The following is a 22,467-nucleotide window of genomic DNA, read 5'->3' on the forward strand; positions in this document are numbered from 1 at the left end:
TGACTGGGAGTGGGGGGGGAATGTTTTATGTTGTACCAAAGACGGAAATTCACAAATATATGTACATTTGCAAATTATTATTATGTGGAAGCAGCTTTGACAGCAACATTCATGTATCCTAAACCCCTAGAGAAGACAAATGTGTTTGGGTTTGTGTAGTGTAGCATATTATAACTTTTCTAACATAAATTTCTTCCTTCTAAACAGTTAGTTTACTTGAATTTTACTCTCTATCCAGTTGAGGGAATCTATGTGAACTTCCCAGACTTCCACCAACCTAAACCTTATACCCATACCTTTGAATTCTGGTTACATTGAGCTAGAATGATTCTGAGTTTAAGAGACTATTTCATTTACTTTCCACATTTTACATATGGAAAAAAACTGAAACACACAGAGGTTATTAGATTTTCAAGGTAACAGAATAAGTAAGTGGTAGAATTAGTATTTGAACCTAGGTCTTCTGACACTGTCACAGAGTTAACATGAAGGGTTAGATGTGCTGATTACCATATTCAGCTTTGATAAAATTCTTCAGGGAGACTGAAACAGAATCCATTACTCTTCAGAGAGAGAGAAATTCTTCAGATGCCTTTAAATAATTTTGAAGAATATTCTCCATGAAGTCATTCATTCAACACTTATTAGAAAAGAAAAGAGAAAAGCAGGGAAAAAAAGAGACACAGAGAGAGAAAAATACAGAGACAGAGAGAAGAAAGGGAGGGACAAAACAAGTATTTATTAAGAGTCTACTATATGCTGATATAGTTAGAAGATATTGTTCTTTTTTTTCTTTCTGAAATCAGATGATAGTGATAAAAATTGGGTATGTGCAACAAAGATTTAAATTTCCCCTTTTTGTGAGTTAATTTTATATGTTTTCTTTGGACTTTATGTTTGAAACCTTTTTCAAAAAGCTCTCTCTATCCAAGTGATAAATCTTTAATGTTAGAAATGCTATAGTCTATTGATAAACATTAAAATAACTGCATTTTATACTTGTGGTAAACCCTTTAACTTTCTCTTTCAAAAAAATGGTTAAAAGGCTAGAAGATTCTCTGTTAATGAGCAATCTACATTTGCAGTAAGGATAATTTATCTAGCACTTATCTCTAAATGCTGATACACAGACATCTGTGTAAAACAGGAAATTGCTGATTTATTTTCTTATTTTTTTTTTCAGTTATTCAGTGACAGTACAAGAATCATATCCACATCCCTTTGATCAGATTTACTATACCAGCTGTACTGACATCCTAAATTGGTTTAAGTGTACACGACACAGGTAAAGGAAGTAAATATGTATTTCTGAGTTTGGTTATGTAAGTATTAATAAGTGCAACATTCTATAATCTATAATGTGAAAGACTGACAGAGAAAACTGTTTTTTTATTTATTCAACAATTATTTGTTGAATGCCTACCATATTTCCATTGCTTTTCTAGACTTAATGGAGGAATACAATCCTCCCTAATAGAGGAGATATTACTAGACAGAATAGATAATTTTAATTACATGTAATAAGATTTTGCATTAATAAAAGCAGTGAAAGAAAGAAATTTTAGAGTTGGAAAGACAGTTGTGTTAAATATCACCAATAAAAATATGTGCAAAATATATAAGGAAATGAGACAAACATAACACTAAGATAAATTCATCAGTAGATAAGTGATCGTAGGATATGACCAGTTTTCAAAATAGTTGTAAAAAGATAAACATTATTTAAAAGATCTAGATTACTAATAGTAAGAGAAATAGAAATCAAAATTACACTGGTGTTTCACTTTCAGGTTGGAATTTAACAATGACAACAAAAAATGATGAGTTAGTATTGGAAAGGCAGGGAAGACATATTAATAATCTCTTGGTGAACTGGTCCAACTATTTTGGATATAAATTTGGAATTATGCAAAAAAATGATTGGAAGGACCATTCCTTCTGCCCTAGAAATACTACTACTGACCCTATATCCCCCAAAAGGAAAGACAAACATAAGTCACTAAAATACACAAAAATATTCATTATAGGACTCTTTGTGGTAGTAAACAATTGGAATCAAAGCAGGAAATCATCAACTGTTAATGACAAAGCAAAGTTTGGTACATGAATATAATTTAATATTGCTATGCCATAAGAAATGTAGAATATAAAAAATTCAAAGAATGGTAACACATATATAAACTGATGATGAAGTAAAAGTTCATGAAAAGGATGCTGAAGTCCAAGTGATCAGAAAACTAATGTTGTTTCAAGAGAAATGCCTCCCAACAAGGCAGAGAGACATGGGTCTCCAAAAAAGAATGTTGTTTATACATTGTCAGATGCAGACACTCTATCTGGTATTTTTTTTAATTATTATTATTAATATATTATTATATATATTATATAATATTAATATATTATTATTAGTGCATCTAGAGTGTATAATTTACCCAAAATGACTGTGATAGGTATCATTTTTATGCATGTATATATGAGTTTTTTAAAAATTAGACTTGTGACTTCATAGTATAAGGATTACTTATGACTTAATGGCATAGGGAACTCCCATTAAGATTTTTCTTGACAAATGCAGATTGACATTTTCTCTGCACTTTCTTGTCACAGAGAATTTCTTAGGACACTGAGAGGTTCAGTGACTTAGTCACATAGCAATCTTTCAGCTGAAGTACCGCTTGAAGCCCTTCTTTTTGACTCCAAAGACCAGCTATCTAAACCCAAAACTGTGAGTCTTTGTTTCTGTCTGTCTCTCTCTACATGTACACACACACACACACACACACACACACACACACACACACACACACACGATAGGGGAAACAATTCTGAACTACAATGTATAGGATCCAAGAGGATTTTCAGATGTTTGAAGCTCAGTCTTCCCTGATTTTATACCATTACAGAATCAGAGTAAATTATACTAAATTGAAAGACCCATTATGTTTTATTGAAGATATTTATTTTTAATCTACATTTTCTTCTTAAATAAATGAGCCCCCACCAGGAGAGAGAAGTGGAATTGGGGAACTTCCCTCCTTTTCTCTGCCTGGCTTCAGGGAGTTCCCTTTTCCTCAAGTTTTCTTGGCTTGTGTTTTGTGTTCTATTTTTCCTCTTAAAAGATCTGATTTTGTGGATGCTGCCATTTCTCAATAAGTAAAATTTTTGAGAAGATAATGGCTTCTTGACCACCCACAATCAACAAGAATCAGTACATTTAAGGATTTTGCTATAGACTTTACTCCAGAGGAATGGAGATCTCCTGAACCCTTCTTAACTGAGTACAGGGATGATCTGATGCTGGAACTATAGAAAACTATAGGAACTAGTCTACTTGGGATTTAAGAGTTTCCAGGCCAGATTTGATCAGCTCATTGGAATAAAAGGAGTCAGTTTGAATATTAAGAGAGGTCTCTAAAAACATTTATTGTGAAAATTCCTCAACCTAGAAACTCATTTTACCCCTCAAATTCACACATCAGAAGAACTTTTTGAGGCTTTTCTCTGATTGGTTAGTTTTTCCCAACTATTTCCCAGTTCATTTTAAGGACACTTAAACCAGTGTAGTCTTCATTCCATTGAAATTTGTATTCCTGACTCTCTATACTTCTCTTTTTATCTCTTCTCCCTTTTTCTTTTTCTTTTCCTTTTATGTGTTGTCTTCCCTCATTAAAATGCAAGTTTTTTTGGTCATGAGGACTCTTTTTGCTTGTGCTTTTATTCCCAGTACCTAGCACATTATCTAACAAATACTAAACACTCAAAGATTGCTTTGTGTTGACTTGATTTGACAAAGATGAGTAGAGTAAAATACCTCAGCATAGAGGATAAATGATATAACAATATGGAAATGGGAGATGTAGTGCCAGGAGATAGAATGCTATGGGTGAAAAATAAAGAAAAAGTCAATTTTCTTGACCATAGAATTCAAAAGGGGAAACTGGGAAGATAGGTTAGGGCCAGGTTGTGAACGTCTCTAAAAACTATAGGAATTTATATTTTATTCAAATGTCAATAAAGAAGTCTCCTATTAGAATGTAAGTGCCTTGAGAATAAGAATTGCCTCATTCTCTGTATTTGTATCTGTAATAGCCCTCCAATTTCTGGCACCCCACATACATTTGAAGAATGCTTGTGAAATTACTTGATTGGAGAGAAAAGAAAATGTATACCATTTATACATGTAAGGAATAATCTTAGTGAAGTTAAGGAAATAATTCTACATTTAATATTGCTGATCTTTGAATCAATGTATAATTTAGTTTAAATTGGCAAGATTGACTTATCCTTAGTCAAAGAAGCATTGGTCAAAAATTCCATTTTAAATTTCTTCCTAATTATTTTGGATTATTTTGCTTTCAGTGTCTTATGTTACATTTGATAGAATGCTTTCCTTAAACTTTTAACTAACATATTATTCCAAATCAATCAAAATATAGAATAAAAAAATAAGAACTTGATTTTTTTCTCTCTACACATAGAGTTAGCTATCGTACAGCCTATCGACATGGAGAAAAAACTATGTACAGACGTAAATCCCAGTGTTGTCCTGGATTTTATGAAAGCATGGAAATATGTATTCGTAAGTATAATTTTTTCACTTCAAAATTATTTGTTTTACCAAATGTTGGCTCACTTCTGGTAAATTCAGATTAATGGAAAGTTGATTTTCCTTTTGACACTTGTCTGGGGAATTCTTAGATTGTAAGAGTTGGAGAAGTCCAAGTCTGTTTTTTTAGAAATCCACTAAATTTCAAATGGTTTAACTCAAGGCAAGCAGTAAAAAAAAGCAAGGGATTGTTTAAAAAGATTATTCAGGGCAACGACAATTTAGCTATAATTATTTAACAAATATCTCTTTGAAAACTGATGAGCTGTCATTAGAATAGGTCATAGAGCAGGTCAGTGACCTGATTCTCTCTGACCAAGTGCTATAAAGGAGCCCGGGATAAGCCAGTTCTCTCCCTTAGAGAGGACTATTAAGACTGGTGAAATGTTATAGAATTATTCTCTCAGTATCTCTAGTGGATCTCTTTCCCCTTTTTTCTTATGGCCCTTGGCGCCCCCTCTTTTTTTTTTTTTAACCAATTCATGCTGAGATATTTAAAGAGTATGGCAGCGTATAAATTAAAAATAACTGGCATTCATATACCACTTCAAGATTTGGAAAGTGCTTATGTAAAGCATGTGCAATGTATATAACATAATCTCATTTGAGCCTCACAACATTCCTGTGAAGAAACATGATTGTCCCAGTTTTATAAATGAGACAACTGGAGCTCAGAGAGATTAAGTGATTTCATCATAGTCACAATGCTATGGTCATGTGATGAGATTTGGGAAGGCAAAGATGAGGTGCAAAGATTATGAAAAATCACACTGAGGTGTTCTCCTTGACAGAAGGTACTTTTATCAACAAGTAAAAGCCTCAGACAAATCCAAATATTATTTTGTGCCATAATTTAAGAAGGGACAATTTTCATGGACAGAAGGAAGGAGGAGAAACTAAGAGAGAATTGGGGAGATAAGGATGTTTTGAAGAAATCTGAGAAAAGTTGGGGAGATTTTTCAATAAAATCATGGAAGAATGGGAGGGAAATGCTTAAAGGGTAAAATTAGCAAGGAATGGAGAATGAAGAATAAAATCAGGAAGGAATTGGAGAGCTGCTTCATGGATTAGGATAAAGTCAGAGGAGAGCTGAGAAAAAAAGTCAGGGGAGATTTGGTAATATGGTCTCAGAGTGGATTAAGGAATTTTGGTCTTAGGGAGAGGGCAAGTTGGCTTGAGTTCCCATCAACATAGCAATAGAGTGTCAGAAGCAGAATTAGAATTTAGATTTTTCCTGATTGACTTCAGAATGCTTACCACTCATAATTCTGTCTTTAGATAAATACTTAAATAAATTATAAAAGTCTTTGGGAAAAAATGTTACCTTTTCCTAGAATTCCTATTTAGAAGTAAGAGGGATCTTAGACACCATTTAGTTAAACTCTCTACTGTGTATTTAATGATAAGTACCTTGTCCAAGTGCACATGGTAAGTAAATGGCAGAAGTGAAATTTGGATTACAGTCCTATGCCTCCAAATTCAGCTCTCTTTCCATTGTACTGTGCAACCTCCTATAATCTAAATAGTGAGTATATGAGTTGCTTATACTACTAATGAAGATTCTAATGGTATCAAGAAGTTTTTTATTAAGGGTCTTGACTAACATAATATCAAGCCAAAGAGTCAACCTGTGAATAGTTGTTTTTCATCTCTCTCTCTCTTCATAAAGCTTAGGGAAAATCAGGAACTTTCATCAAATTGATTTCATCAATAAAAGGTTGAGAGCTTCAGTAACAAAGAAATAAGGTTCCTCCATTATTTTGATGTCATCTATACAGGATTCACCATCAGCCAATAATCTGTACTGACTGGACATGTAAAAATGCTTTTAGTGATGACCCAGCTTAGCTTATTTTAGCGAGTAAGCCTGCTAGAATCATTTATAGAAAATATATTATTGCACTTGTTACTATAATTGACTCTTTTTTATTTTTTTCCATTGTGATCTCAGGAATATTGCATCCCATAGAAGTTTATTGGGTTGATGCTAGAAACAGTTTAGATCATGAATCAAAAACCATTTAGTTGATATGTCCCAAAATCCTGGGAAAGATAGTTGTAAAATTACTTCTCAGTGATGAAAGCTAAAGCTAAAATTATTATTATCAACAACAACAAACGTTTGTTCAGCCCTTACTATGTACCAGACATTAGCTAAGTACTGAGGATAATAAGAAAAACAAAAATATAGTCCCTGTTCTTAAGGAGTTCATGATCTAATGGGGAGAGACATGCAAACAACTAAGTACATGCAAGATATATGTAGCTATATATCTATATTTACTTGTATATAGTACAGATAGCAATATTGATACAAAACATACAACATCTATATGTGTGTTTTATATATAAATATATATACACATGTGTATGGAAAGAGAGAGAAATGGAGGGAGGGTTTATTACAGAGGAAAGATACTGGGTGGTTGAGAAGGAGAACTCTAAAAGGTTTCTTGAGGAAGGTTTGATTCAAGTTGAAGTTTAAAGGAAACCAAGCAATGTAGGAGGGAGAACATCACAGACATGGGTAATAGTGAAAAGACAAGAAGTAGGGAGATGAGTGTCATGTTCAAGGAACAGAAAGAAGGCCAGTGTCCCTAGAGTGGTCAGAGTGTAATAAAGTATAAGAAGACTAGTTAAAAGGGATAAGGTTGTGAAGGCTTTAAAAGCCAAATAAGATTTTATATTTGCTTGAGGTACATGTTTCTCCTATGACAAGCCTTTACAGATTCCTTTATTCAAAAGAGATCTCTTTTGTTTAAATACCTCTGATTATACTTTGAATTCATCTTTCTGATATACATCATCTTCCCTACTATAATTTCCATGAGGGACCCATTTTTATTCTTGTTGTAGTCACACAATGCCAAATACAAAATTATATGTGTTTTATGATCAATAAATGTTTGCTGAATGAATCAGCAAATCAATTTCTTTCTGGTGGAAGTGACTTCTTCAGATAGGTAACATTAGCTTCTGAAGATAGCAGAAAATATTAGCTCTTTTTGGAAAATCATTATGGAAGTTAATCAATATCATATTGACCTTCCAGATTCCTTAAGTTTGGGAGGGAAGTAAGCAGAGATATTTAAAATCCCTTTCTGAAAAACTAGGGCATTAATGCAGTGTTGGTGGAGTTGTGAACTTATCCTACCATTCTGTATAGCAATTTGAAACTGTGTCCAAAAAGATATAAAACTGTGCATACCCTTTGATCCAGCAATATTACTAAGTCTGTATTCCAAAGATTTCAAAAAAGTGGAAAAGGGCCAATTTGAACAAAATTATTTATATCAATTCTTTTTTTTGTGATGACTAAAGAACTGGAAATTAAAAGGGTGCCTAGCAGTTGAGGAATGGCTAAACAATTGTGGTATATTATTATAATGGAATATTATTGTGCTAAGAAATGACAAGCAGAATGATTTCAGAAAAATCTGGAAGATTCACATGAAGTCATGCCTACTGACATTAACAGAAACAGGAAAATGTTGTACACAGTAACAGTAATATTGTTTGATGAAGAATTGTGAATGACTTAGCTATTTTCAACAGTATCATGATCCAAGATAATCCCAGAGGACTAATGATGAAACATACTATCCACTTCCTGAGAAAGAACTGATATTGATAGACTGAAGCATACTATTTTTCACTTTCTTTTATATTTTTTCTTTTGAGTCTTCTTGTACAAAATCATTAATGTGGATATGTTTTACATAACTGTACATGTATAACTTAGATCTGAGTGCTTAGCATCTCAGGGAAGAGAAAAGGAAAAAGGAATAGAATTTGGAACTCAGAACTTTAAATAAAAATGTTTTTAAAAATTGGGGAAAAAAAGAAAAATGAAACCTTTGTATCAAACACAAACTAGTCAAGCAAACAAGTCCTCAAATTGTCCATGCCCCCCCAAATTAATCTTTTCTTGAAACTAAAGGCCTCGGCTATCTATTATAAGATGTTTAGTAGATCTTACTTCCTTTGGTGATATTGATATATAAGACATATATATATACATCTTTCAAGAAGAGGATTCATCTTTGAATTACAAGGTTTAGGAAAATTACCATTAATCTTGTATCCCCCAAATTTTGGTATGTTGTCTCATTGTTATCACTATTTGTAATGAAATTATTGATTGTTTCTGTGATTTTATTTTTAAATTACACATTCTTTAGGATTAAGTTTCTAAATAATTTTAATTTTTTCTTTCAAAAACCTTTCATATTTTTTTGTATTATGGGCTGGTGAAAGTTGTATTTAATATCTCTGTTTATTTGAGGAGGTATTATGTTCTTAAACATGGTTAGTTTTTGCGAAAATTCCATGTGCCATTGAGAAATAGGAATACTACTATTCCCATCAGTATTCTCCAGAAATTCTCCATTTTATGGATGAGCTAATACCATTCCACAGTTATGATTATTAATTACCATTTCACAATTATGATTAGATAATCTTCAGATTATCTAACTCATCTAAACTTTTATTTTGGTTCTTCATTTCCTTTTTCTTTCCCTCATTAGATTTATTTAAGACCAAGAGGGGTAAATTGAGGTCTTTCACAATTATCATTTTCCTATCTGTGCCACTTAGTATGTATACACACACACGCGCGCACACACACACACATATATATTTAGTATTAGCATTAATTCATTGCCTATGATTTTTAGCAGATGTTTCACTATTTATCTCTTTTAATTAGCTCTAGTTTAGTTGTTGCTTTGTCTTACATCATGATTAATATCCCTGTGTTTTTTTACTTCAGCTGAGACATAATAAATCTTCTGCCTCCTGGCTCCTTATTTTAATTACGTCTTACTGTTTAAAATGTATTTCTTTTAATGAACATATTGTTGAATTCTGGTTTGTAATTCACTCTTCTGTCCCCTTCCATTTTATGGATGAGTTCATACCATACCACAGTTATGATTGTTAATTACCATTTCACAGTTATTATTGCTAATTGTGTACTTCCTCCTATCCTATTTTCTTATACTTTGTCTCTCTTCGTTTTTTGTATCCTCTTTAAGAGCTTGTTTTCTTCTGATTAAATTCCTTCCTACAGCTATTTCCCTTTTTTTCCTACTCCTTTCTTCTTCTTTCCCTTTTGGGTAAAATGTATTTCTGTATCCAACTCTGTGTATGTAACATATAATCTTCTTTCATTTGATTGATTTTGGATGAGAATGACGTTGAAGTGCCCCATCTTTCTTGTATAGGCTTCTACTTGAGTACTACATTTATGTGAGATAATTTCTCCCATTCTTATTTTCTTCTCATTACCACAGTGTAATGATTTATTTTGATTCATTTTCCAATCTTCTCTACTTTAATTTTCAGGTAGTAATTTTCTGGGATAAGGTTTTGTACTTCTTGTTCTAAGCTCTTCATTCTTTTTCTATATGTTTCTTTTTCACCTCTCATTTATTTTCCCAATTTTTTTCTACTGCTCTCAGTTTTAAAAATCAATTTAACTTTAAAAAAAAAACTAAAAACAAACAAACAAAAAACCCATCATTCATTATATTTTCCTGGGATTCTTATTGGACTTGTTCCCCTGTTGCATTTTTTCATAAGATTGTAGATGTTTTCAAATACTTCTCTTCTATGTTTGTCTGCATTTTCCTATCTTTATCATGGGATTCTCCACCCTACTTCCAACATACTTTCTAACTTTGGAGTTTATATTAGGACTGGGCTCTTTGTGCTTCTAAAGAAAGGACTTGGCTGAGCCTTGTCTTCTTGGATCCTTCTGCTGTTTTCTTAGGGTATTAAATATTATGTTGTTTCAGGATCTCAGTAACAATTCAAGGTGAGGACTTGTAAACTTTCAGTGTTTCCAAAGTGTTATGGTCCAGGAGAAAGTTTATATACTGCTTACATGGTCTACAAGTTTTTGACACAGGTTCAGGTCTGACCTATACGTCTTTCTTTATTTCCCTTGTTGAAAATTTAAATAAACTCTGCTTCTAAGAGACCTGAGAAGTTTTCTTATTATGATATGAAGGAAAGCAGAAAATTGGGGGATTGTATAGACAGTATTTCAAATAATATCACATATCTTAAATATATAAAGAACTTTGTTAAATCTATAAAACTATGTGTCATTCCCCAAATGATAAAGGATATGTTTCCTTTCAATGTTTCAATGAACAGTTTTCCAATGAAACTATCAAAACAATTTATAGTCACATGAAAAATACAATAAGTGTTCCATTAAAACAAACTTTAAATATCCCCTTAAACCTATCAAATTGGTTCAAATGATAGAAGGGGAAAACAACAAATATTGGAAGTGATGTGGAAAAATAGGGACACTAATTTGCTATTGATTGAACTGTGAACTAACCCAGAGAGCAAGTAGAATTAGACCCAAAGAGCTATTAAACTGTCTATAACCTTTGAACCAGCAATGCCACTATTAGGTCTATTTCCCAAGATGGTTAGAAAAAAAGGAAAAGAACTTAAATGTCCTAAAATATTTATAACAACTCTCTTTGTGGTAACAAAGAGAAATTGCAAAGATGCTTGTCAATTGGAGGAAGGTTAAACAAATTATGGTATATGATCGTGATAGAATATTACTATCCTATAAGAAATAATGAGTTCATTAATTTTAGAAAAAAATTAAGATTTGCATGAAATAATGAAGAGCAAAATGAGCAGAACCAAGAGAACTTTATAGAAACAGAAATATTATTTTAAAAACAACTTTGAACAACTAAGTAATTTTGAGTATTATAAATTATAATTAACTCCAGAGAAAGAATCAATAAATAGAAGTATGTATAATATAGTTATATAAGTGTGTGTGACACATATAGTTGTGTCTAATGATAGCCATTGCAAAGGAGGGGACCTTCTTTTTTGTCTTTATGTATTTAAGTTCAAATTTAATTTTAATCATGTTTGTTGCATGTGGGACTAGGGAAAGAACCATTCTTGATCCCATCTCCTTTCCCCAGAGCTGATGCTGTAGTACTAATGCTTCTTTCTCTTATGTGCATATGGTCTGCATGGGGCACCTTCATCATAATTGTGACAAAATCTAGCATTGCCTCTTTGGCTTTCTCCTTTATCAGAATATCTGGACTCCTTAGTCTATTTGGGACTGGTTTGTTTTGGGGCACTTCTCAGTTTCTTTGATTTCCTTTGTTGACTGCACGTAGAATCTTGTTCACTTGTTTTATTACCATGCACAAGAAATATGTACTTGAAATGACTGAGTTAAATCTTTGTCATGTTAATTATCTCATGGATCATCATCCATGTACCCTAACAGATTTATACAGTACCTAGATTCATCCTAAGTTAATATTTGTTTCATTGCCTCTAGAGATTCTTTTAGGTTTAATCAACCCTACAGTATTGTGGCTACTTAGCTCTCTAGAGAGATATACATCCTCCAAGGATACTGTTTTTACTGTCATTTGTCTGAATAAATTGTTGTCCATGATAGAAATTGCAATGGGAGTTTCCTCTTTGTGCAGAATGTTTTTTGCCAAACTCAATTGGTGCCATTATGTAGCCATTTTGACTAGGGCAACTGAACAATTAGAGACAGGTACCTTCTAACCCTGAAACATTTCTTCTCCATGTCCTGCCCAGAAACATAAAGTTTTCCTCAACAGGGTTTGTGGTCTTCTCTGAAAACATTTCTATTTGGGACTTGCCTTTCTTATTTGTTCAAAGCATATCTATTTACTATTATTTATTCTAACTCTAATAAATCACAAAGTCATCAATATATCTTGCTTGCTGTGTTGTATGTATTGTGATATAGAAGTATATAGCCATACATAGTGAGACACACAGGCCATGACTGGTTAGTCATACACAGTTAATTAAGTAAATTTTGAATACCTTATTTCTATTTTAAATTCTTTACTCCTTACCATGAAATATAATTTATTTTATTGTTTAGGCAATCTGGATTAAGTGATTTGTCCAGGGACACACAGTTAGTAAATATCTGAGATGCTTTTGAACTCAGATCCTCTTGACTCTTGACCTGCAGCTCTATCCATCGTGGCACCTAGCTCATGAAATAAAATTTAAAGACAGAAATAAAGATTAACAAAAGGTTTGGCAATTGTCAGTGTTGTAAAATTACCCAAAATTATCTGTATATGTAAATATCTGTAAAATTATCTGGTAAATAAAAAAATAAAGGACTACACTTAGAAATCTTCAAATAAGGGTAATATGAATAAAGAATATTATTTAATCTAATCCATTGATATACCACTTTATTTTATAGCTAGTACCAGATTGTTTTGATGATTATTGCTTTGTAATATGGTTTGGGATTTGGTACTGCTAGGCTGTCTTCTTTCAATGAAGAATATTATAAAGCATGAATTTATTTTAAATGTATGTTGAGACTAGGATATAAAGCAGCTGCATGTAAAAGTGTTTTTGTATGTGTGGCTAAAGTTCCTTTATTTTATTGATTTTTTTTCTGATAGCTCACTGCGCTGATAAATGTGTTCATGGCCGCTGTATTGCTCCAAACACCTGTCAGTGTGAGCCTGGCTGGGGTGGAACCAACTGCTCTAGTGGTAAGTTTCCACCTGCTGTTTTCCGTCTTGGACTGTTTTTCACTGTAATGACTTTCTTGTTTGGGAATTAGTAGAGCTCTTTTTTTTTCTTTTTTAAACTTTTTTAAACTCTTGCACTCATTTTATTTCAAAGATAGCATAGGATCTATCTCTCAAATAGAGATAAATCTCTTAAATCTTGTAGTTTACTCATAAGAGGACTGATATTTTAATATAAAAGTCCATATATATAATCTTTTCATTTTAGAGTTTATGCCAAACTGTGGTATTCTTTTTTTTTTTTGAAGTAATTTTTCCATTCTATTTTAAATTTCTTTTCATTGGTGTATCCTTTTTTGAAATAATATTTTTTTCCAAAATTACATGTAAAATATTTTTACCATTAATTGTTTTTAAGTTTTGAGTTCCAAATTCTCTCCTCCCATTCCTTCCCTGAGACAGTAAACAATATGATGTAGGTTATACATATGCAATCATATAAAATATTGCATATTAATAATTTTGTGGAAGAAAACTAAGGAGTGAAGGAAGGAATGAAAGGAAGAGCAAAAAGGAAAGAAAAAAGAAAGGAGAGAAGGAATATTGAAAAAAAGAAAAGTGGGTTGAGACCAAATTGTTGACAGTCTGTATTGCCTTTACTTTCATTGAGGAATTTGAACTTCACTTGACAAATAACTAAAGCAAAAATTAATTGGTCTCAAAGAACCCCATCATAAAAGTAGAAAAGAGACAAGTAGCTATATAAAGAACTTACCTTCATTCACTTAAAATGCTATCCAGAACAACTCTGAAATTCTTAAATAATTTCACTTTTTATCCCTCAGCATGTGATCGTGACCACTGGGGTCCTCATTGCAGCAGTCGCTGCCAATGTAAAAATGGAGCCTTGTGCAATCCCATCACAGGAGCCTGTCACTGTGCATCAGGCTTCAAGGGTTGGCGCTGTGAAGATCATTGTGATCAGGGCACCTATGGGAATGACTGCCACCAGAAGTGTCAGTGTCAGAATGGAGCAACCTGTGATCATGTAACTGGAGAATGTAGATGTCCTCCTGGATATACTGGAGCTTTGTAAGTGATGTGTTGGATGGATGCAGAGTACCATTATAAATATGGTGGATGCAAAATATCATTAAGAATAAACCTTTTAACTCACCATAAGCATCTCTTCATCCTAAGGTTCTGTATTTCCACTTTCAAATGACTGGTTATAGAATTTCTGGATGGCAATGTGAGATAAAGTGAAGCACACTAGATTTGATATCAGAAGTCTTGCAGTCACATATCAGTTCTGTTATTTGTATGTCTTTGACCAGTCATTTCATCTCTATGAGCATATTCTATAGAATGAAAGAAGCTAATGGTCGCATAACCAATAAGTTTCAGAAGAGATTCAGACTCATTTTCCTCCTTATTTCAAATCCAGAGCTCTTTCTATTAATACTGCCCAGCTATATTATCTTCATTATACATATTCTATTGTGAAATAGACTTTGTTCTGAATTTCTTTGTCAAAGTAGAGAAAAAAAAGTATTCAATATTCTTTGGCAGCTTATTTGAGCAGGTTTGAGGCTGTAGAATCTTTTTTCTATTCATTTTTGCCTTCTGTTGTGTTAAATTTACTTTGATTCAATTTATTCTTCAAAATTTGGGGATAGAAGGCTGGCCTGAGTTGAGGACAATCTGAATTCAGATCTTGTCCCAACAAATAGTTGACCTTCTATATACTGATTTATGATGCTGGGTGAGGCATTTTACTTCTGTTTCCTTGGCAACTCTCTAAGACTATAGGTACAGAATGGTTGCTTAATTGTTAGTAGAGAAAATTTCCTTAACAGAAACTCCTTTCTATTTGCAATCACAATGCTCTGGCATGTCCTGCAAAACTGGAAAGTCTTTGAGTGTTTGAACTGAGCCTATCATGTTTAAGAACCCTCCTACCTAAGCTCTAAAAGATTCGGCTCCTGAAGTCTGCTAGCTGATGATATCAATTCATGAGTTTTGACTTGTTGTATCCATGAAAAGGTTTTGCCTTATCATTTGCTTTATCACTTGAAAACCTATGGTTTTATTAGTGTAGATACTTATGAAATTACCTCTCTTGAGGCATATTGGAGGGAGCAAGAACACTGAAAATAGGAAATTGTTGGCAAATAAACATAACAGAATTTAACTCATTGGTAAACTAAATAAATATCTATCTTTCTCCATACTTGATTTTCATAAAAAGAAAAGAGAAACAATTCGGTTGGAAACCTCAATCATTACTTCCAGTTTGTAGCAGATAATACTCTCATATGATTCATATAGCAAAATAAAAATATAATTTATAAAGAAAGAGTAGAAAAAGTAATATTCTCTTTGTGAGAAGCCACAAAGATGAGATAATAGTTATAAAATAATATGAATAAAGAAAAATATTTCCCTCCCTTTCAACTTTTAGGCTACTTTTTTCTTCTATTTTTTTAAACACTTCACTCTTGTATATTATATTATATTTACTAATGTATACACTGCATCCTCCATTAACAGTGTAAACTCCCGATTGTCAGGGACTGTTTAATTTATGGTTTTGCATCTCCACAGTCTAGCATGCTGTCTTGCTCAAATTTTCTTTTCTGAAATTGTGATTTCAGCATAAGAAAGGAGCTTCTGTTGGGGAAAATTCTCTCTTCTAAAGCAGATAATCAACCATTCTGTAACTTATACTTAGAGAAGAAAAAACTGAGTAGTGATTAAAAATAATTGTCAGTGATATGAAGGACCCTTTCACAGAAGATACTGAGAAATTACATTCCCAGTTGAAGTCAGAACAGGAAGAGGAAGCTTGTTGAAAATAAAGTGCAAGGGGTTAAATCCAGTTATAAGGGCTGTTAAAGAACTATTAAGCTTTGGGCAGTGGTCACCAATGGTAATTATCTAGAGCTTTTTACAAATAGAATAAATTCTTATTTCTCAATAAAGATTTAGATTTGATCTTGCCTAAATGTGAAAGAATGGACTAAGTGGCAAGAATAGGTCCTGCCAACTCATAGTATTAATACTTTTATGTTAACTATTTGTTGATTCATGTTATTTTGTAATAATTGTAATTCAGTAATAATAAATTATTGAATAATAATTCAGTATTCTAAGAATATTTGTCATCAATTCATATCATAGAGCTTCAACCTAAGACAGAATATGACATTGAAGTTAGGGATTGAAGATAATGTGGCTTTGCAAATAACAGTCTCATTTATTGGATATTAATCCTTCAGCTGTGAGGATCTTTGCCCTCCTGGCAAGCATGGGTCACAATGTGAAGAGAGATGCCCCTGTCAAAATGGAGGAGTGTGTCATCATGTCACTGGTGAATGTTCTTGCCCTAATGGTTGGATGGTAAGTTTTCCTTTTAGACTAAGTCAGAGATATAGTCATCTTTTCATAACTTCTGCTAAGTCGATTTCTAGGCTCTCTTACTAAATAAAGATATGAAAAACTAAAAACCTTGTGAAGATATCTTGAGAGAGAATATGACATAAAAGATAGGGAGCCAGCCTTGGAATTTCAAGTCCTTTTACTGAGACATATTGTGCAGGCAAATAGACTTTCACTGCCCTCACAAAGCAACTTAAAATTATATTTTTCTTTCCCAAAGACCCTGAGGGAATTATCTTTTATCTTTGAGGAAGACTAAAATGAAAATTCTTGAGAAAACTAAATTTAACTCTCATTTTGCAAAGTGACATTATGAAGGGAATTCCTAAGAATAGACTTTAACTTTATTCCTCAAAGAGCCAAATGGTGAGACTGTGATTCCATAAATGAGATGGCAATAATTATATTTTATGGTCAGTAGTAACTCTGTGATCTTTCTCACAAAGATATATTATTTAAAGATGTTTGTAATATTGATTTTAATTGTATAATTTGTACATTGATATTTATTTAATTAAGCTAGGGTGATTTAGAAAGAGAGAGAAAGATTATGGAAAAAGGGGTTTCTGCAGTTTATTTTATAACTTGGAATGAGGGCTCAGAGCTAATTGATTAATTAGTTTAAAAGGGCTATACATTTCTATTAGTTCTAATATTAACTATAATTAAGTTAAAATTTTGAGTATTACTTTTGATATTAAATCAGAACATATACCAATTGAATGCCTTTGAACCAAAAATGAAAATTAAGAAAGAAAATGAGCCAGGAACAGTTAAAGAGAGAGGTGACCATTGCATCTAGACTACACGTGGATAGTTATAATAATTTCTTAAAAGGTGGGAGTTTATCTAAAATTCTTTTTTCTTTTCCATAAGTATGTTTTCTCATTGCAAAGCTACGGCCCATAGAATCATGTATGCAAAGTGTCTGGGAATACTCCTAATGATACATAGCATGAATTTGTTTATTTTGCTGTTTTATTTGATAAATATTAACTAAATATAACTGCTTATTCCTGTATATTATGCATAATTATTAGTTTAGCATTATTGACTTACCTTTTTTTGTTATAACTAGTTGATAAATGGAGGCAAACATAATTAATTAGTATTGTGAAATAATGGATATGAAAATGTAAAGAGGTCTTTTGTTCTCAGGAGTAAATACTAAGAGTAAGAATTATGATATTAAATATTATTCAAAAGAACTTGAAAGAGTTGGAGAAATGTGGACTAGTAACAGAATAAGAGTAGGAGAAACTGCTTAATCAATATTTGTTAGTTGCTATATTCACAAATTGCTGATACAATGATAAAAGTATTTGGTATCTGAAAGTTGACCTCTAGACTGCAATCTGAGTCAAGGAGTTGATTTTAGAAAATGAGGTTGCCAGTAGAAAAACCTAAAAGATAAGCTTGCAAAAAAGAGAAATACCTAAGCATCTTGTAGGTGTCAAATATAGAATTCCTTTAGCATAAATAAATTTATTGGCTCAATTTAAGAATTGTTTCAAGACAGAATGAATCCCTAATCTCCGGAAGAAGAATCAGTAGTGATTTGGACTTAGTATAGTACAATGCTACTAAATAACTAGCAGGCAAAATGTGTAATTTAGTGAAAGATAGCAATGTATGGTGCTCCACAAAAATGTTGGGAATTGTACATATATTAAGGATTCTTATTGCTTTGCAATATATATATATATATATATATATTGCTTTGCAATATATATATATATATATATATATATACATACATACATATATAGATATAGATATAGATATATATATACATACATACATATATAGATATAGATATATGACATATATGTATAATTTTACAAATTTACAAATGTAATAAACTATTCAAATGATCTCCCAGGTCTTCTTACCTAAAAGTTTTTGAAAACAGGATAGCCTTTTATATTTCTGAGATGTTCTGTGTATGGTCCTAGTTGAAGGCAAGAGAATGAGTCTAAAATATCAAAACCTTTAAAACTTAAGATTTTATGTTATGCTTTCTCTTATTTTTAAATAGAAAAATAATTTCTTTTTACGGAGATCTAAATAGCATGCGAACTGCCATTTGCCAGTAGCTCAGAGTCAAAGAAGATATATTTCTCTCTGTCATCATCTAAAGAAACATTAATAAAATGTTTATGAAACCATCCTGCATTCAGTAACATCCAATTTCAAACTGCCCACAGTTTGCATTTTTAGAGAGAGGGAAAAGAAAATCTCTAGTAGTCAAAAATTTAACAAAAAGTTGTCATTTGGAATGTTCACTTTCTCCCAGTTGTTGGTATTTTCTTCTTCCTAAATCAGTAAAGAAACATTTATATAGTGACTATATGTCAGACACTGTTTCTAAGTGCTGTGAATATAAAAAGAGGCAAAAGGCAGTCCTTGTTCTTGAGGAATCTAATGGGGGAAACAAACAAAATGAAAAAAAAATATATATATATATACAGGATAAAGAGAAAATGACAATACAAAATAAACAGAAAATAATTACTGACATAAGACCTCAGAAATTCAAAAGCAGGTGCCCTGCTATTTTTCACAAAATTACACATTTTGTCTGCTAATCATTTAGTACTATTGTATTACACCAAGTCCAAACTACTACTACTACTACTTCAGGAGGGAGTTTCTCTGAGGGAAGGCACTAGAATTAAGACAAATTGGAAAGATTTCCAGTAGAAGGCGGATTTTAAATGGGACTTAAAGGAAGACAGGGAAGTCAGTAGTTGGAGCAGAGAAGGGAGAGAATTTCAAGTGTAAAAAACAGCCAGAGAGAATGCCCTGTTTATATGTTGTATTCTTTACCTGACTCCTACCTGCCACTGCTAGCTAGATTATCATTGCCTTGAAAGTGGAAATTATGTTTATGTCTTTGTGTCACCAGCTCTTAGACTACATTTTGCATTTTATAGGCATTTAATGTTGTTTTGTGCCAACTATGTGCAAAATATCCCTATGGACATGCTTATTTACTTCTTAGATCCCTTTATTCAATTAACTTCAGCAAACATTTATTAACTGCTGACTATAAATGTGCAATCAAAAAACATATCCAAAGAGAAACAGGGTAGTATATTGTTGGATTTAAAGACAGAAAGACCTTGATTTTAATGCTTCCTCAGACATATTAACTGGATTATCCTGAACAAATCTTTTTAACTTCTCTCAGGCTCAGTTTCCTCTTTTGTACAATGAAAGTATTGGACTATTATATGATGCAATGTTCCAAATGTGTTTTTCTTCTTAAAATCATAAACTGCACACTTTTCTGATTTTTCTTTCTGCTGTGTTTTGTTAAATTAGTTTCAAAAATTCTTAATCTTAAATTTTAGCCCATTAAAAGAATAATCTTTGGTTATTCTTCCTGCCACCCACTCTATCAGGCTGTGTCTCTAGAAGGCATTTGTTATTTCTCCCTTTAGGGTTTTAGGGGTAGTCTTAAGGAGGATGAGGCTATTCTAATGATGACATTCATTTTTTTCCCAATAGTTATCAGTAACTAACCTAAATTAGCTTTTAGGAAATGAGTATTTACTAAAGTTATATAATAAGAACATGTGATATAATATGAAACATTTCCCTTTCTTATCCCTGGGAAATGCTTTCCCACAAATCTTCAATCCAGAGGAATAGTGAGCTAAAACTGAGAGTACAATTTTAGTGAGGTACACATTTAGAAAATATTTGATTAGAGGATAAACTCATAACTTCTGGTTACTAAAAGTCTTTTCTTGACTCTGTAGCCCTCTTTTTCTGGTTCAAGAAGGGGTCAAATGTCTTGAGGCTGCTTCCTCCCTCTTCTGTGACTATGACTGACCATGTTTGTCCTTGGTATGTCTCTTTCTGCCTGATGGTGGAATGCTCGCCTCCTGTTGCTCTTTTATGCCATTGAAAAGAGGAAGAAAAGAGAGGGAAAAACTCTCTTCCCTCCTCCCCCACCAAGAACAATTGTCTCTCAGACATTTGACTCAAACTGGAATCTTTAAATACAAAACTGAAATCTTTTACTACTAAATTAATCTCCTTATCCATGAACTGACTACTATTTCCTGTATAAACTCAATGGGAGTACCATCTTTTTAGTTATTTACTTTGTTTTCTTTATTGATCTATTGGAAAAAATTTACATAATATTAAACAATCACAGGATATAAAACATTTTGCTTAATACACTTAAAATGTCATTCTGTTGATTTATTGGAATAGAGGAAAAACAATAGCATATGTTTTCTTGAAACTTGATAAAGTAATTCGACATTCAGTTAAACTGTTGGATTTTACTTCTCTACATATTCAGGAAATATTGACAACTTACTACAAATGGATGATATAGAAAAAGAAGACTTGATCCTTTTAAAATATAAAATTAATTGTAGGTTTGTGATTTTGTGTTTTGATTAGTTTCAGTTTTCAGCATTTCTCTAGATTATTTTCTTATTGGCTTTCAATAAGTATAAATTGAGCTTCAGGATTCCAACTGAGAAGAAAGACTTCATCTGATATTTTTAAGAGGATAATCAACTTAGTACAAATTCCCATTAATATAATTTCCTTTTACCTGCTTCCCTTCACTTCATTCTTATCTTTCCCTTTTCCTCTCCTTCCCTGGCTGCAGTTCCATCTTATTTTCAGATTCTGTTTCAATGCAGGGCACAGTATGTGGTCAGCCTTGCCCTGAAGGTCGCTTTGGAAAGAATTGTTCCCAGGAGTGCCAATGCCATAATGGAGGGACCTGTGACTCAGCCACAGGTCAATGTCACTGCAGTCCAGGCTATACTGGAGAACGGTAAGAGAAAGGCACTTTTATATACTTAGCATTTGACAATAGAACTAAAAGGAAAGTTTTGATGGTTTGAATAACATTATTATGACTATCATCCCAATTTTCATTTATATTTGTTAAATATCCATAGACTATCTTGTGAGTCTTTAATCATCTTCCAGAAGATTTTAATAAAGTATCCTTCTGTTTATAACTTGGTGCTGAATATTCTTTAAAGTAGCTTAATAAGTTAGGTATCTTCTTAGTATAGGGAACTCACAATCTACAATAGATAGTAACACTAATTGGAGATAAGTTAAAAACATAGTTAAATATGGAGATTTATTTATAAGAGATATTTAAAAATATTAAAAATCAAAAGTACTATGTAGAGTCAGATCAAAAAGAGTCAAAAAACCTTCCTTGCTAGAAAAGAGAAACAGATGCCTCTGAGCACTGTGTTCCTATTCTACAATGCACTGCTTTACAATTTTATAAATTTAAAAGGAGAATTGATTAATTGTTATTACAAGGAAACGAACACATCCTGTACCTTTCTTGCTAGGAGAAACAGATGCCTCTGAGCACTGTGTTCCTATTCTACAATGTACTGCTTTACATTTTTATAAATTTAAAAGAATTGATTGTTATAGCAAGGAAATGAATACATTCTGTGTTATCCATGTTTTACATTCGAAGATACTTCATAAGCTTCCCTGTAATTTCGTGGGAATGTGTTTGTCATTTCTATTGTATTTATCAAGGTTGCTTTAAAATGGAACGGATTTTATTATTCCTTTTCAGTACTATAAAATCTTGGCTATATGAAACTGTAGAGCAATAAGTTATTCAATATTATAACTTTTTTTGAATAACTGAGAATTTTGCTAGTACAATGCTGAGTAGAATACTTAGAGCTAAAAATCTTAAATTGTATTATTTGATACTCTGCCTTCTTAAATTATACTAAACATCCTTCACCTTAATAAATGAATGAAAATCAGTAGAATTGTTGTTCTATAGTACATTGATGCCCTATGCTTTGTTGAGGGATAATTTTACCATTTACTTCTATTCTAAATAAT

At 32.2% G+C, this 22,467-nt stretch overlaps 1 protein-coding gene across 5 annotated transcripts in view; it reads left to right on the top strand.

Annotated features, from left to right (window-relative positions):
* MEGF10 (multiple EGF like domains 10) overlaps positions 1-22,467 on the top strand; it is a 133,141-nt gene that overhangs the window by 54,847 nt on the left and 55,827 nt on the right. For all 5 annotated transcript variants that reach the window (XM_074281978.1, XM_074281981.1, XM_074281979.1 and 2 more), the window contains 6 exons: positions 1,184-1,285; positions 4,479-4,579; positions 13,084-13,176; positions 14,001-14,247; positions 16,437-16,557; positions 21,270-21,406. In XM_074281978.1, the coding sequence (XP_074138079.1) occupies positions 1,184-1,285; positions 4,479-4,579; positions 13,084-13,176; positions 14,001-14,247; positions 16,437-16,557; positions 21,270-21,406 (801 nt within the window). The remainder of the gene's footprint in view (positions 1-1,183; positions 1,286-4,478; positions 4,580-13,083; positions 13,177-14,000; positions 14,248-16,436; positions 16,558-21,269; positions 21,407-22,467) is intronic.

This window comes from Sminthopsis crassicaudata, chromosome 1, assembly GCF_048593235.1.
Source record: "Sminthopsis crassicaudata isolate SCR6 chromosome 1, ASM4859323v1, whole genome shotgun sequence".
Lineage (NCBI taxonomy): Eukaryota > Metazoa > Chordata > Mammalia > Dasyuromorphia > Dasyuridae > Sminthopsis > Sminthopsis crassicaudata.